At 34.0% G+C, this 14,722-nt stretch overlaps 1 protein-coding gene across 2 annotated transcripts; it reads right to left on the reverse strand.

The window, feature by feature from the left end:
* Nucleotides 1–747: 747 nt before the first annotated feature.
* On the reverse strand, nucleotides 748–9,127 carry LOC113330776 (QWRF motif-containing protein 7-like). Of its 2 annotated transcripts, XM_026577589.1 has the most exons (5): nucleotides 8,528–9,127; nucleotides 8,161–8,397; nucleotides 7,855–8,052; nucleotides 7,431–7,539; nucleotides 748–880 (listed from the first exon to the last, which is right to left on the reverse strand). In XM_026577589.1, exons 1-4 carry the CDS (start codon nucleotides 9,110–9,112, stop codon nucleotides 7,474–7,476), a joined length of 1,086 nt encoding a protein of 361 aa, XP_026433374.1. In that variant the 5' UTR covers nucleotides 9,113–9,127; the 3' UTR covers nucleotides 748–880; nucleotides 7,431–7,473. The 2 variants fall into 2 exon arrangements, with proteins under 2 accessions (XP_026433374.1, XP_026433373.1); XM_026577588.1 differs by lacking the exon at nucleotides 748–880 and having other exon boundaries at nucleotides 7,333–7,539.
* Nucleotides 9,128–14,722: the final 5,595 nt, after the last annotated feature.

Consider the following 14,722-nt stretch of genomic DNA (forward strand, 5'->3'; position numbering starts at 1 on the left):
ATTGTATACTCTATTGGAAAATTCTTGAATGAATTTCAAAAAAGTATTATCAAATCTGGTAATTATAGAGTTGACAAACATTTGGACATAAATATAGAATTGATTCATAATATGGATCCGGTCCAAGAAAAACCTTGTTGTGAATTCGGATTTGTTTCCCCAGAAACTATGGTTTCCAATTTTTAAAGGATTTCCTAAAACTAGTCATTTCCGAAAATTAATATCTTCACTCCCTATAAAAGAAGATTATTTTGTGGTGTTCATAAACTAAGAGGTAGACTTTGGGTAAAACAATGTCTCTTCTCCGCCTATAGCATCAAATTTGATATTTTTTCTCCACACGCTTTCATTTTGAATAAGTATTCTCATTCTGTAGAAAACCTACCTATTGGAGACAAATACCAATTTATAGAAGGGACAATGACGATTAACATGATAGGAGCCGCTTGGTATTTTCTAACTTTAGACACCTCTAGAAATCGATAACGACTTATTTCATTTGTTTTACACTTGTGTTGGCTATCTGAAAATTTCTAAAAAAATCTTTTGTAACACTCTGATATTCCATGTTTAATTATACCCCTCAATATCTTTATACAGGTTGGTGTTCTCCTCGAACTTATTTCCTTCAAGGGAAAGTAGGGAACATGTTCTATTTTCACTAATTGATTTGGGGATCTATCCCTTAACGGTAATTATTAAGAAATATGTCCCATCTGTCAAAAAGATCAGTTAAGTATTCAATCTCCCATGTTCACCAGTCAAAATCCAAATCAAGTTTACATGTATGCTCACCCTTAACCTTAACTGTGAATACACCTGTCAACACTTGGTACATCATTCCCGTGAGATCAAAAAGGTATGTTTCTTCTTCACTCACCTGAAATCGAGAGAGAGTGAGAAACTTATTTGTGAAGTGGAAAATTCAGAAAGTGAAATACAGAGAGATTGTTTCACGAAAAGAACATCTAGAGAAAAAAAGGAGGTCGATTAAAATCTGTTTGATTCATGGATTTTTGAAGATATTTTGCTACCACTACAAATTGTTTGATTAAGGAATATAAAGATAATTGAAGATAAACTTGGGTTTATTCTCCATTACAGTTGACAAAGAATCCCAAATACGAGATTATAAATCATCAATACGATTTAGTACATTGAACTCACTTTCACGTTTCATTTTAGGTATATTTCAGGGATTGTGTTGTTTAATTTTTGTTTAATTATAACATGGGATTTTAGGGTTTATCAAAATTAGGTATTTTATTTAAAACATGAAATTCATAGATGTAACAGCAGAGATTACGATTTTTGAATAATATTTAATTATATGTACTTGTAACAGAGGAATTGGATTTTGGGTTTATCAAATTTGAGGAAGAAGATACGAATACACTGACAATTTATACTTCGTGAAGGTTAATTTGTCTAAATCTGAATATTAAATTTATATTTTCTTGGTTGCAAAGAAAATTATTTAATTTATAAACTGGAAACACCATAGATGATGGAAAATTTTAATGAAACAACCAAATAGTATACCATTGTAATCCCTCCGTCTCTATTATAAAGACGGAGTTTGTAAATTTTTTAGTCCCTTTAGATAGGTGGAGTTCTATTTTCAAGGCTATTTTTTTCTCAAATACCCTTTTATGGTGCATGGTTATCATACAATGTAGTTAAATGTGAGATGGAGACTTATAGATCTATTAATATATAATATTTGTATTGGGATAAGGAGAGGGTAAATTAGGAAAGTAAGAGAAATTTTATATATGAAAACTAAACATTTTATTATTTTAAGAGAATACTGTTTCTCTGCCTATATAATTGGGAGAGAGAGAATATTATATTTCCCCATTCAATTTTGTTCATATTTAATAATTTTAACATATTGGTTCGGGAGTAAAACTTGATTTTTGTAAAAAAAATTCAGTAATCATCCGGTTTCTTGTCTTTATCGAAGAACATCAATTGTCAAAGAAGATGAAGAAATTAGTTTAGATGAGAGGGGCATAAAGGTCTGTTAATTGCATGTGTGACATAACATATGTACCAAATTGACTACTTAGCATATTATTTCTTTTTTCAGGATAAATTCCTTAATTTTTATCGGTATGAGACAGATCCCCATATCAACTAGTGAAAACCGGAAACATTCCCAATTTTCCAGTCCTTTACAGACTGATCTGAAAGAATTGGTGGTCAAGAAGTCGGCGAACCAACTAGAAGGGATCATATCCCATTCCATGTATCTTCCTCTTCAAAAACGTTGATAGAAAAAAATACTCTCTTTCTTAAAACAAGGGTTTCAAACCGGAAGAGAAATTAGATAAAAGAGTGTTTTTCCACGAGAAAGAGAGTGTGAATGCGTGTTTAGGAGGGAGACAAAGAAAAAATATTAAAACTTGAGCGGCTAATCATTCAAAACAATTTTCTACTTTTCTAGTTTAATTTTATTTATCAACATTTCTTAAGGAACATAAAAAGAACCGATTAAAGGAACTCGTAAGAAATTCTTTCACAACCAATTTCCTTCATTAGAGAATTGCTATGTGCCCCCATTAGAGAATAATTTTTTCAAGGTTTTTTATGCCATTTTTTTTATGTCCGGAAATCATTTTCTGTTTTTTTTATTAATCTTTACCGAGAGGCAAATGATAACCCTTTTGGGTTAATTTATTTCCCCAGCCAACAAATAATTACTATCTTAATCTCACTAAGAGGTAGACTTTGGGTGAGAAAGTGTTCTTCATTCACCCATAGTAGCATTAAATTTGATACTTTTTTCCAAACTCTTTCGTTTCAAATTAGTATTCTCATTCTACAACAAATTCATTGGGAACAAGTCAGACATGTGTGTAGAATCTACAGTGACAATTAACATGATAGGAGCCAGTTGATATTTTCTATCTTTACACACCTCTGACAACGACTTCTTTTACACTTGTGTTGGTTATCTGATAACTCTTAAAAAAATATTTTGATATTACAAAACTAAAATTTGGACGCCTACTTTTGCTTTGTTTAATTAGACCCCTCCATATTTTTATACAGTTTGGTCTTTCACTACTTGCTTCCATCTTAAAGACTGATCAGAAGGAACTGGCTGTGAAGACGTTGGTGAAGGAGCAAGAGGAGATTGTATCCTGTTCCATTATCTTCTTCGCCGAAAACTTGACTTCACATGTCAGTGACTGATTGTCAAGCATTTGTTGTTTAATCAAGAATACATAAAACAGTTTGGACAAGTTAGGAAAGATAAAAAGAGGTCTAGGTTTGTCCAGCAAGAAGACAAATAAGTGGCCGTGGTATGTTTTTAAGTCCGTGATATGTTCAACTTAAAAACATAATTAGTGTTTTATTAAATAGTGTCTCATTAATTGCTCATATTGAATGATTCATTAAATTTTCATTTTAAATGATGTTAATTAATCTAATGAATATATATTTTTATCAATAAATAATTTTAATAAAAATTATATCAATTGAAATTAGTGGTGGTAGTGCAAGAAATAGTGGCTGGTAGAAGCTGTGGTGGGTGTTAGTGAGTGGTGGAGGCGATGATATTAGTAGTGGTGGAAAAATAGTGGCAATGGGTGGTTTTATGGTGGTGGGTGTTTGTGAATAGTCGTGTATGATATTAGTTCAGTATATTTAAAACAAGGGTAATACAATATTGTGAAAGATGTAATAAACTATGTTAATTTTAAGTCTCCGCAAAGTGGGTAACATTATAAATTAGAAGATGTGGTTGATCGTCTTAATGGTAAAATAAACTCGGTTAAAGTACATGAAAAATCAAAAATCAAAACAACAAAATATCACGTCATATAATTACTAAAGAAAAACGGCACAAGTCAAAACCAATACACAAAATTACTTATTATTAAAATGTGTCATTACGGTAAGGGTTGTACCCTAGCTAGATATACTTTTCAGACTATTTTTTTGTACTATATTATAAAACGAAGCTTAGCTAAGTTATGAAAGATAAAGACTGGTCCATATTTTTCCTCCCAAATGATAAATTCACAACTACGGTCTACTCCATGAATACATGCTTTAAAATTGATAAAACATCATCACATATTCTCTTCTTCCCATCTCAAAATTTAAAATCAAAACAGAGGAATTTGATCAACTAAAAATTACAAACCGATCTTCCCATAAAAAAAAATTGATTCTCTCGCTCACATAAAGTAGGATGAGTGGATTTTGAGAACTTGAACTCCTCACTCAGGAGCAAACTAAAATTAGAAATAAAATTGGGAAGAGCAGCTAGATTGCGGAGAAAAAAACTTGAACCCAATAATATACTTTCGCTCAATTTTATTTTCGTGTTCTCTTATCCGTATCCACCAAAACATACATCTCTGAGTAATCAAACTGCTCCGAGGTAATAATATTGAGAAAATCCTTTCTTTTAACACTGCTATGTATGAATTTATAGGTTTGCTATCATTTGGTGTACATTTAATTGATAGTCTCATGGTTAAAATTAGGGGTGTTTGTCGTTTGCTATTAGCGAGATTATGAAAAAATTGGCCATTGTAAGTCGTCGGGGTTTTAATTGATTCACAGCCTTTTGGTCTAGGATAAGGTGGGAATTTCTCAAATACCAATTTTTTCTTTCTGTTTGTTTAGACTTTAGTGGAAATAACATTTTGGCTTCATCTTGATAGATACACTTAGAGATAAACTCATAAAGTTATTCAGATTACACGTTATCATTTGATAACCGATTTTTATTTACAAAATGATCATATATATGTATATCAAATGACCCCAGAAACTATTTTTTAACATAATTATACATAATTTATATAGCACCCGTGCCAAAATCCTAGTTACATTATAAAGCTTGGCTGTCTCATTACCATATGTGAAAACTACATGGAGACCCATTCTCCCAGACTTTTCTACTATGAAACCCACGCTCAGAAAAACACAGGCGCGCACCCATTTTCTGGAAGAAAATTATTCTCAAACCCATAATTTCTGAAATTATGTTTCGGTCTTTTTTTTTTCTTCTTCTTCTCAGATTCGTATCTCCCTACAGCTTTCTTTCCTATCTATCGACGGAGTCCAAAATCTTGATTGAGATTAGAAATTGCAGCAACCAAGTTGGGTCCGTTTGTCAACTGGATTGGGTGTATTCAAGGGTTCGTTTGTGATTCGAATCATCTACAATTGAGGTAATGTTTGAGAGGAAGAAGTTAGGGTCTGATCTATTGATATAATTGATTATGAATGAAGTTTTAGAAGATCAGATAAGGAATTTGGTGAAGTTGCAAAACTGAAATCAACAAAGAAAAGGGGATCTGGGACTGATTGATTAAATGGGTTTTGGTGGTTGTGTTCGAAGAATCGGGAGCTCGAGATGATGTAGAAGTTTGGGTTGTATTTTAACTCAAGAGAGCCAGGAAAGAAGAATTTCTTACATCCCCTCTTTTCTCTGTCCAAGAGATGTTGTTGCTGTGGTTGATTGTGACAGTAAATGATGATGAATGAGTCTAGTTTATAATTCCTGGAAGAAGTGGAGTTATTGGGCTGTTTTGAATGTGAAATTGCAGGAATTGGAGAGCTGAAGGAGATGGTTTCTCAACATACAACAACACCATCAGGTAGCGTATATCAACTGTTCGACAGAAAAGCTGAACCACCATCTTATTACCACCTAGTTCGCAGTTGTTACAATGGTTGCTGCTATGGGCATTGTTGATTATTTGGGTCGTGTAATAAGAGGAGAAGAAACAAATGCTGCTGCAGATGTTTGTGTGGGTGCTGTGTGATGTTGTTGTGGGTTTGAAACCAGCAAGATATCGAAGGATACATGTTGTCTGTGGTGAGGGTTTGGTACAGTTCTGGCAGCGAGAAAAGAAGGAAGAAAAGGGTGCAGAGTGATTCGCAAATTTGGTTAGTGCTGTGGAAGATTTGGTCAAGGCTAAACAACAAGAACATAACCATCTGCAGCTGCTTGACCGCACCGTTTCCTTGCTAGTTTGTTGTGCGTTTGTGGGATGAGTACAAGGGTTGTTTGCAGCGGATGTGGCGTTAATTAGAAGCCAGTAGGGTGAGCTAACTTGGGTACCAATTTGTTTCAGCATCGGATAGAGTTTGGGTCCTTGAAAATAGCTAAGAAAGAGTGTAGATGCCGTCAGTTTTATGAGATGAATGGCTGCAGATTGGTGGTGTTTAGTGTTTGTATCGAACAAGGATTGTTGGAGGCGGTTTATGGTGCGACATTACAGGGTTTAGCACATCAGGTTTTGACCGAAGAAGCATTATCAACGGCAGCTTGGTTTGCTGCCAGGATTTGACTTGAATCTATGATGTTTTATTCTACGTCTACAACAATGGATATGAGGGTGTGCTTGTTGTCCGAGATTGATGAGTCTGATTTTTGTCGAGATATAGATGGGGAACTGTGAAGTTGGTGGCTAGTTATGCATGACACGTTGTTATGACTGCATAACATGTCAAGATCAGATTTGGTTTTTAGTCTGTTGGGTGTTGTTTTAAGTTGTTATGCAGCTACGAAAATGGATGCATAACCTGTTATGCATCTACAAAATTTGTTGCATAACTTGTTATGCAGTCAAGAAAACGGTTGCATAGCACGTTATGCATCAACTTTTTCGTCACTATTGAAACCAACAAAAACAAAGACTGCACAACTTGTCATGCACCTACAATAATATCTGCATAACATGTTATGCAGTCGTGAAAATTGATGCATAACCTGTTATGCATCCGAAAATATGGCTGCATAGTGCATTATGCATCGAGAAATTTGTTGCACAATCTTTTATGCATCGAGAAAATAGATGCATAACCTGTTATGCATCCGAAAATATGTTTGCATAATGCATTATGCATCAATTTTTTATGTACGCACTAAAATCAACCAAAACAATGGCTACATAACTTGTTATAGATGCATAACTTTGTTATGCAGATGCATAATTTGTTATGCAGTCGAGAAAATGGTTGCATAATTCGTTATGCGTCTGCAGAATGTGTTATGCATCTTTTTTGGTGGCTGCATAACGGTTATGTAGTCAGTTTTCGAAATTTTGCCTAAAATGATGATCACCTCCGATTTTTTCGTGAAAAACAAAAATTTAATATTGTTGTTTGTACTCGTTGCGTAGCTCTCTTAAAAAGATTTCCAACGATATAAAATTTATAAAATTCCAAGGCGCGGATTTTTAGATATGTTATATCCAAGTTGCATTGCCAATTATACCCCTGATGCATAACCCGTCATGCGGATGCATAATCCGTCATGCATACATTTTTAATAATTTCATATAATTATGGGTGTCACGGTGCCTAAAATTAATTATGGGCCTGAGAATTAGAATATTTTTTTTTTTTGGGTCTCCCCTTAATTTACCCTTGCCATATACGTTAATGGTACTTACCAGGCCTTTTTATCCAAAAGTGTGTTATGTCTTGTCGTACGAGTTAGCTTACTAGAATTCTCTTGTTTGCTGCTTGGATGAGATGCACTCTAAGACTTTCCTCTTGGGCCTGTTCATACAAATGGAAGTTATTTGGCATACCATGTGTTTGTGATTACTTTACTTGCATGCATGATTAGCATTCTCTTAGATTTCTAATTAAAGAGACATTTTAAGGATAAAAGATGCTTGCAATCATGTCTTTTACGACATTATTCTTCATGCTATCAACATCCATAATCAAAAAACGAACAATAAAAAATCAAAAAAGTAAGGATATGTTATTTTTTGTTCTTTTGAGGAAACACAGTAAGGCACAAAAGAGAAAGGAAGTAACGATCATGAAACTATTAAAAGGTTTCAATTTGTTGTAGCATGTACATACCTCTAAGGAAGACACAATTGCCAGTGTGTTTCTCAGTTCCTCTAAGCTTTTTGTTTCTTGTCTTATTGCATCTATAAGTTGATCAAGTAGAAGAGACGTTTCCTTAACCTCAAGAAAACTTCTCTCGACCGTTTCTTCGATGTTGTTCATAAGATTCACTGTTGTACGCATGGTTTTGTAAAAGGATACCATGTCGACCTTCATTAGACTCGAAAAAAGATATGGTTAATATAAGAGCTAAGCGAATAAATATGTTACATGCATCTAAGTAGACGTTCGTCGTACAAAATGATGCGACTTACTCACCTTAGCACCATTTATTAAAGGTACTCTGATGGATAACGATGACAAATTTCCTGCTAATGTTGTTAAGGCTTCTGAATTTTTCTTTTCTATTTTTGACCATTTATTGAGCAGATTGAGTTGAGGATTAATAATTTGAAGCAGCTTGACTTCCTTCCTTAGCTTTTCTACTTGAATTCTCTTCTCTACCATCAGTTTCCTCATTTGATATATCCTCGACCAAACATTGAACAACTTCATCTGGTGAAAACCAAAGGATACACAAATTATGAGTTGTAGTTAATTGCGTGCGTAGTCTTATGCCAACTGAGTTTTGATAGATGTTAATTGGGAAATAGAGGAGGATACGGTGTAGTGTTCTTAATCTTACCACTGCAATAGAATTTCGTCTGTCCATCAACATCTCAGCACAAGCATTAACCAATCTCCACTGTACCAGTCTCGTATGAAAAATCCTTAGCCTATGAGAGCCTTCTTCTTTGGCACACGACACCTTACTTTTCGAACGAAAGTACCTAAAAACTCCTCCGGTACTCCCGCGACGTCCTCCGCCATCAGTATCACTACCACATGATGATGATTTTGTGACCATCTTCTTACGATAACGATTAGCAGGTTCAGAAATATTATTTGGAGACTTGAGCAATACCGCCAAAGCTGTAGATGAGGATGGCGAGGATCTTCCCGGAGATAAGGCCCAAGCAGATGGACAGTTCTTGGAAACAGATTTTGCTCTCCGTATCTTTGCCATCTCAATTGCTTTATCAGCTGCAACAGAATTTCGGTTTTTATAATTGATCTTGTTGGTGGTATTATTGGGTGTTAATGGAGGTAAATTAGGTGGTACTGAAACTCGGTCATCGTTCCTATTTAAGAACAAATTAGGAGATGGAGAACGTTTTATTACGCTAGCCGGATATCGACAGGAACGACTTCGGCTACTGCTGTTCTCCATTATTAAAGAGATGGTTTCAATGTTCAAAATTCCGATCTTCTTATAGTCATACTTGCTGAAATGTAACATAAAAAGCACAACAAGCCAACGTGTAGAGAATGTCTGGATTAGCTACCTAACTAACCTTATTCTGATTTCAGAAAAAGAATAAAACTTTAGCCAACTAACTAACCTGCTGGCACGTCTCTATAAAATCAGCAACCGAACATCGACTTCAGCCCTTTCCATTATTAAATTTAAAATAACAAAAATATGTTTCGACGCTTTAAAAATCTCACCAGCTCTTGTTTACCATTGTCTTTTTTAATTCAATTTAGTGGAAAAGTCTTCTTTCGACAACGTAAAATTTCAAGGCTGTTTCAATGGGAGTGTACCAATCCCGATTTCTTTTCTTGTTTCAGCAGTCACGTAAAATCTTATACTCTTTTTTTTACTCGATCAATAATATTAAATAAAAATGCAGAAACTGTATATGGGCTAGGCTAGACTACAGACTAGCCATGAGACCATTAAGTAACTAGCCTGTTTAAAACGAAAATAAATTTTTTCAGGCCATTTCACGGACAAAATGAAACATGGCCTTGATGTAGTTTTGAAAGTGATAAGTAGAAGTTCGTTCAAAGACTTGTAAAGATTTGATTTCAGACTTAATTTTGGTTTCACTTAATGTTACAAGAGATTGGGACTCAGGATTCCACCAATAAATCCATTCATGCGATTCATATAGTTATTCTAGACCATTATAGCTCAAATAGAATATTGACTCTGTTTCTTTGCCAAGGTAGATTTTTGAAAAGCAACGACTGTAAATATAAAGCATGGGATATCAAAAGACTTAACCTAAGTATAACCCATCAATTGAAATCACAACGTTCAATAAAAACCATAAAACAATTAATAATCCATGCAAAAAGTCATGAAAGAATTAAATATAATTACCACACGCATGAAATATGGCTTCCTCCGTCATCCCAGTGTTGGGGTTTAACTCCTCATATATTGCTCAAAATACATGTTTGTTGCTCAAAAGTTGATTAAAAGAGTGAAAGGTGTAAAGCAGCTGCTTTGCAACAGCGTAAAAGTTTTACAGATCTCTGGTACAAAGAGGAACAATGATTACTGTTGTATATAAACGTTACTTATCTTCTGTTGTTGAACAACGACAGTTTTCTGCGACAGTTGCTTGTGCGTCAATGTTCTTCGTGTTCTTCCTCTTCAGCAGCAACAGCAGCAGAAACATAGTTTGATAGAAGTCTGATTTCTTCTTCTCTGGCTCTCCTCCGGTCCCCAAACTCTCGACACCCCTTCTATATGACCCAAGCAATCTATTTATATCAAAAATACCGATTAAATCTCTCCCAAATCTTAAAAAATCTCTTTCCTTCTCTTCACGGCAAAGTTGCGGCAATTTCTTGTTTTAGAATTTCTACGCGTTTCTGAGCTTTCCTTTTTATTCTAAACTCTTCCTTAGATAGATACAAATCTTTCGGAAGGTTTACAACACTTTAATCTCTCTAAAATTCCCTAAAACAGGTCACACACGTGACTTTCCATATTTTCTATTGTGATAAAAATCCGTCGATTGAGCCCAGTCTAATCGATTTCAACACCCATATCAGATTCCTAGACCCATAAGGAGTCTATCCTATGAAAATTAGAGGTTTAATCGACCTCAAACTCCTCCAAATCAAGAACCCTAAATCTGCCAGACTGCACCTACTTTCCCGCCATTTTGAATTTCAAATGTAGAAGATGGTCGCCCCCTAGCCAAATTAGGGGTGCGATTAGCAGCTGCCTGGAAATGGGATGCCCCTTAGTAATTAGGTTACCCCTTATCCAAAATGAGGGTCCGAATAGCAAATGTCCTCCCATGAACGCAAAAAACACTTTTCGAGCCAATTTCGCCGCAAAATCTTATTTTTCCAAAAACACCTACAAAGACATAAAAAGCCAAAATAAATACAAAATCGAGCACTAACAATATATACAATTGAGATTATATCAGACACAAAAATGTGTCTATCAAATACCCCCAAACCTATTATTGTGAGTACACATAGTTATGTCCAACGATTTTCATCTTCATTGTTTGTAGATTTATTTATTTAAATTCTAAAGTATTTTTTGGAAGATGATTTTTGCAATTTTAATCTTTATGATTTCATATATTGGAAATTGTTATGGGATATGTTGTTTATGTCCGTGAACCTGTGACTGTCCCATACTTGTTCAAAAAGTTATCTCTATTATATCGATATGAATGTATTGATGGAAGATAAAATGAACTTTTGGCATTACAAAAGTTAAAGGCTTTTATGTCATATTTTGATGGAAGAAAGGATAAAACTTTTGTTTACAAGGATTAATCCATTGTACAACTAATGATGCAAAATAGAATGAATCCTTGTGTACTCCGCAGTATTTGGTCGATCTCCGATCCACAATCTTTGTGCATATATTGTGTTGTTCCATAAAGTTTCTTATGTTGAGCACAATCGATTGAGTTTATTATTTTCTTATGATTAACTTAGTTGTTGCTCCGTGAGGTTCCCTATGTTGAACATGATCAACTAAATTAATCATTCTCTTTTGGTTATTTTAGTTGTTTCTCCATAATTTCTCTTATGTCGAGCATGACCAATTAAATTGATCGTTTTTTGTGGTTAATTTGGTTGTGTGTTCTAATTGAATTAATCATATGTACTCTTGTGATTAATTTGGTTGTATTTTTCGATTGAACTAACCATGGGTTCTCTTGTGGTTATTTCAATTGAATTTTGTGGATACAAATTCATGTTTTCATGTGATTTGTTTGTCCAAAAGAAATCCTTCTTTTCTTGTGAAAGTAAGGTCGCCTTTGTTGTTCCTTCGGGGATGACATTTTATGGGGGAGAGTTCATTTTGAACTTGTGCTTAATTGCCAAATCTTTGTGGGGAGTGCGGCTGTGAAATTTTTAGGGGTTATCTTGTATCTTCATTAACTCCTTGATGAATTCATTTAGCTTTGGATTTATGATTGCATCCAAATTTGTTGGTATGTTAATACACCTTTTGGACATGATGTATCTCCGTGGAAATTTCATTAGGATCCCACTAATTTTCGTACCTTTGCCAATTTTGTTGACAAAAAAGGGAGAATTAAGGGCACATTATTTATATGTCCTTGCTTTTCAAACCCAACAAATATATCCTTTCCCAAAATAAATATATCCCTACTAATTTTAAGAATTAAAATCCAGAATTATTAGATTACTGAAATGCCCCACTATATATTCACGTTATACTAAATCCGACACATTAAAGCATTTCAGTTATACACGGTTTATCTCACCTACTCTCTCTTCCTCATTCCCATCACTCCCATTTTCAGATCTGAAAACTGAAAACCAGAAGAAAAAAAATCTGAAATCGAGGAGTAAATCCACTAGCCGTTACTCATAATCAACCACTAAATACACTAGCCATCACTCAAAATCAACTATTTACTCAAAATCCACTAGTCTATGATGAAGAACAGAAACAGTTGAAGGAAACCGTATATCTTTCATCAACAACAGAAAGCAGCGAACATAAACCTAATCAAGTTTCATTTCGTCTCATTTCGTTTCACAGAAAGCAGCGAACAGGTAAAAAACGATTTTTATTTTGGTCTTGTTTTGTTAGTTTTGATTTTTGGTTAGAGTTCTTGAGATTTTTGTTAGATTTTGTGAAATCTCATATTCTCTGTGTGATTAAAATAAGCATGATTTGGTGATTTTGAATAATTTGTTTCAAATCTTTGTTTTGCTTCAAATCGTTGCTTCAAATCTTTGGATTTTTCTAGGTTGAGTATGCTAGTTATGTTAATTTTAAATGTTTTGCTCAAATACTGAAAAATGTAAGAAGTTGAAATTTGGTATTTTTCTAGGTTGAATATGCTAGTGATCTTGTTTGCAAATTTGTTCAACTGGTAAATGGTTGAAAAATGTGATTCTGGATGTTTGGTTGGTATATATATATATTTTCAATTTAGGGGATCAACAACAGTAGTTGATCCAAATAAAAATTGGATCAACAGCTGTTGATCCAAAGATCCAATTTAGGGGATAAATAATAGCAGTTGATCCATATAAAAATTGGATAAACCATAGAAGTTGATCCATTATATGCATATTTGTTATACTTTTAATGGGTGAATATGTGTTTCCAAAGGATTTTTGTATCAACAACAGTAGTTGATCCAATTTAGGGGATAAACAATAGATGCTGATTCAAATAAAAATTGAATAAACAATAGAAGTTGATCCATTGTATGCATATTTATTATATTGTTAATGGGTGAATATGTGTTTCTAAAGGATTTTTTTATCAACAACAGTAGTTGATCCAAAGAAAATGGATCAACAGTAGAAGTTGATCCAATTTAGGGGATAAACAACAGCAGTTGATCCAAATAAAAATAGGATAAACAATAGAAGTTGATCAATTGTATGCAAATTTGTTCTACTGTTAATATGTTTCTGAAAGATTTTTAGATATTTTTGTATCAACAGCAGTAGTTGATCCAAATAAAAAAGGATCAACAGTAGAAGTTGATCCATTTCAGTGGATTAACAACAGTAGTTGATCCTTAGAAATGAAATGTTTGCTAGTTATGTTGTTTTCTAATATGAAAATATGAATGCTAACTATAATAATTGTTGAACTCAGGTTGAGAAGACACAATGAATAGGAGATCACCAAGGATAAGTAAGAAGAATCAAAATAAAAATGTCTCGCAAGAGATTAAGCAAGCTAAAGAACCAAAACAAAATGCGAAGAACAAAAAGATAATCGAAAAAGAGGCAACAAGAAAGAGGAAGAACAAGAGTAAAAATGAAGAACCACAAAGAACGGTGAAACACAAGAAGATAGTTGAGGAAAAACCAGAAAAATCAGAATCAGAATCCGAAGAAGGGCAAGAAGAATCAGATGAAGATGATGATAAAGAGTCGGAAGAAGAGGAAAAATAAGCAGAAAAGGGAAAAACGAAGAAAGTCATCAAAGGAAATGCAAAGAACAAGAAAGAGGCAACAAGAAAGAGGAAGAACATGAGTACAAATGAAGTACCACAACAAAAGTTAAAGTTGAAACTCAAGAAAATAGTTGAGGAAGAACCAGAAGAATCTGAATCAAAATCCGAAGAAGAAGCGCAAGGAGAATCAGATAAAGATGATACAGAGTCGGAAGAAGAGGAAAAAGAAGCAGAAAAGGGCAAACCGAAGAAAGCCCTCAAAGGTAAAAACATACATTGTAATTTTTGTGATGGTATATCTAACTATGTTGTTTAAAAAAATTGAAAACAAAATGAAAATGACTGAGTTTCATGTATGCAGGCGGGTCAAGGACGAAAGAAAACAAATTCAAAGAAGAACCACAAGGAAAGGTGAAAAACAAGAAGGTAGTTGAGGAAGAATCAGACTAAGAAGAAACAGAATCAGAATCGGATGAAGAAATGCAAGAACAATCAGATGAAGATGATCCAGCGTCGGAAGAAGAGGAAGAGAAAGAGCAAAAAGAAGAAGTATAAAAAAAGGGAAAACTAGATAAAGAGCTCAAAGGTAAAAACATCGATTTGAATACTTGTGCAGG

Source organism: Papaver somniferum, unplaced genomic scaffold (genome assembly GCF_003573695.1).
Source record: "Papaver somniferum cultivar HN1 unplaced genomic scaffold, ASM357369v1 unplaced-scaffold_119, whole genome shotgun sequence".
In the NCBI taxonomy this organism is placed as follows: Eukaryota; Viridiplantae; Streptophyta; class Magnoliopsida; order Ranunculales; family Papaveraceae; genus Papaver; species Papaver somniferum.

Coding starts and splice junctions, on each gene's coding strand:
- LOC113330776 (XM_026577589.1), bottom strand. CDS start 9,112: ATGGAGAACAGCAGTAGCCGAAGTCGTTCCTGTCGATATCCGGCTAGC. Junction 8,398..8,527: donor GACGAAATTCTATTGCAGTG/GTAAGATTAAGA, acceptor GGTTTTCACCAG/ATGAAGTTGTTCAATGTTTG. Junction 7,540..7,854: donor CAATTGTGTCTTCCTTAGAG/GTATGTACATGC, acceptor TTGTATGAACAG/GCCCAAGAGGAAAGTCTTAG.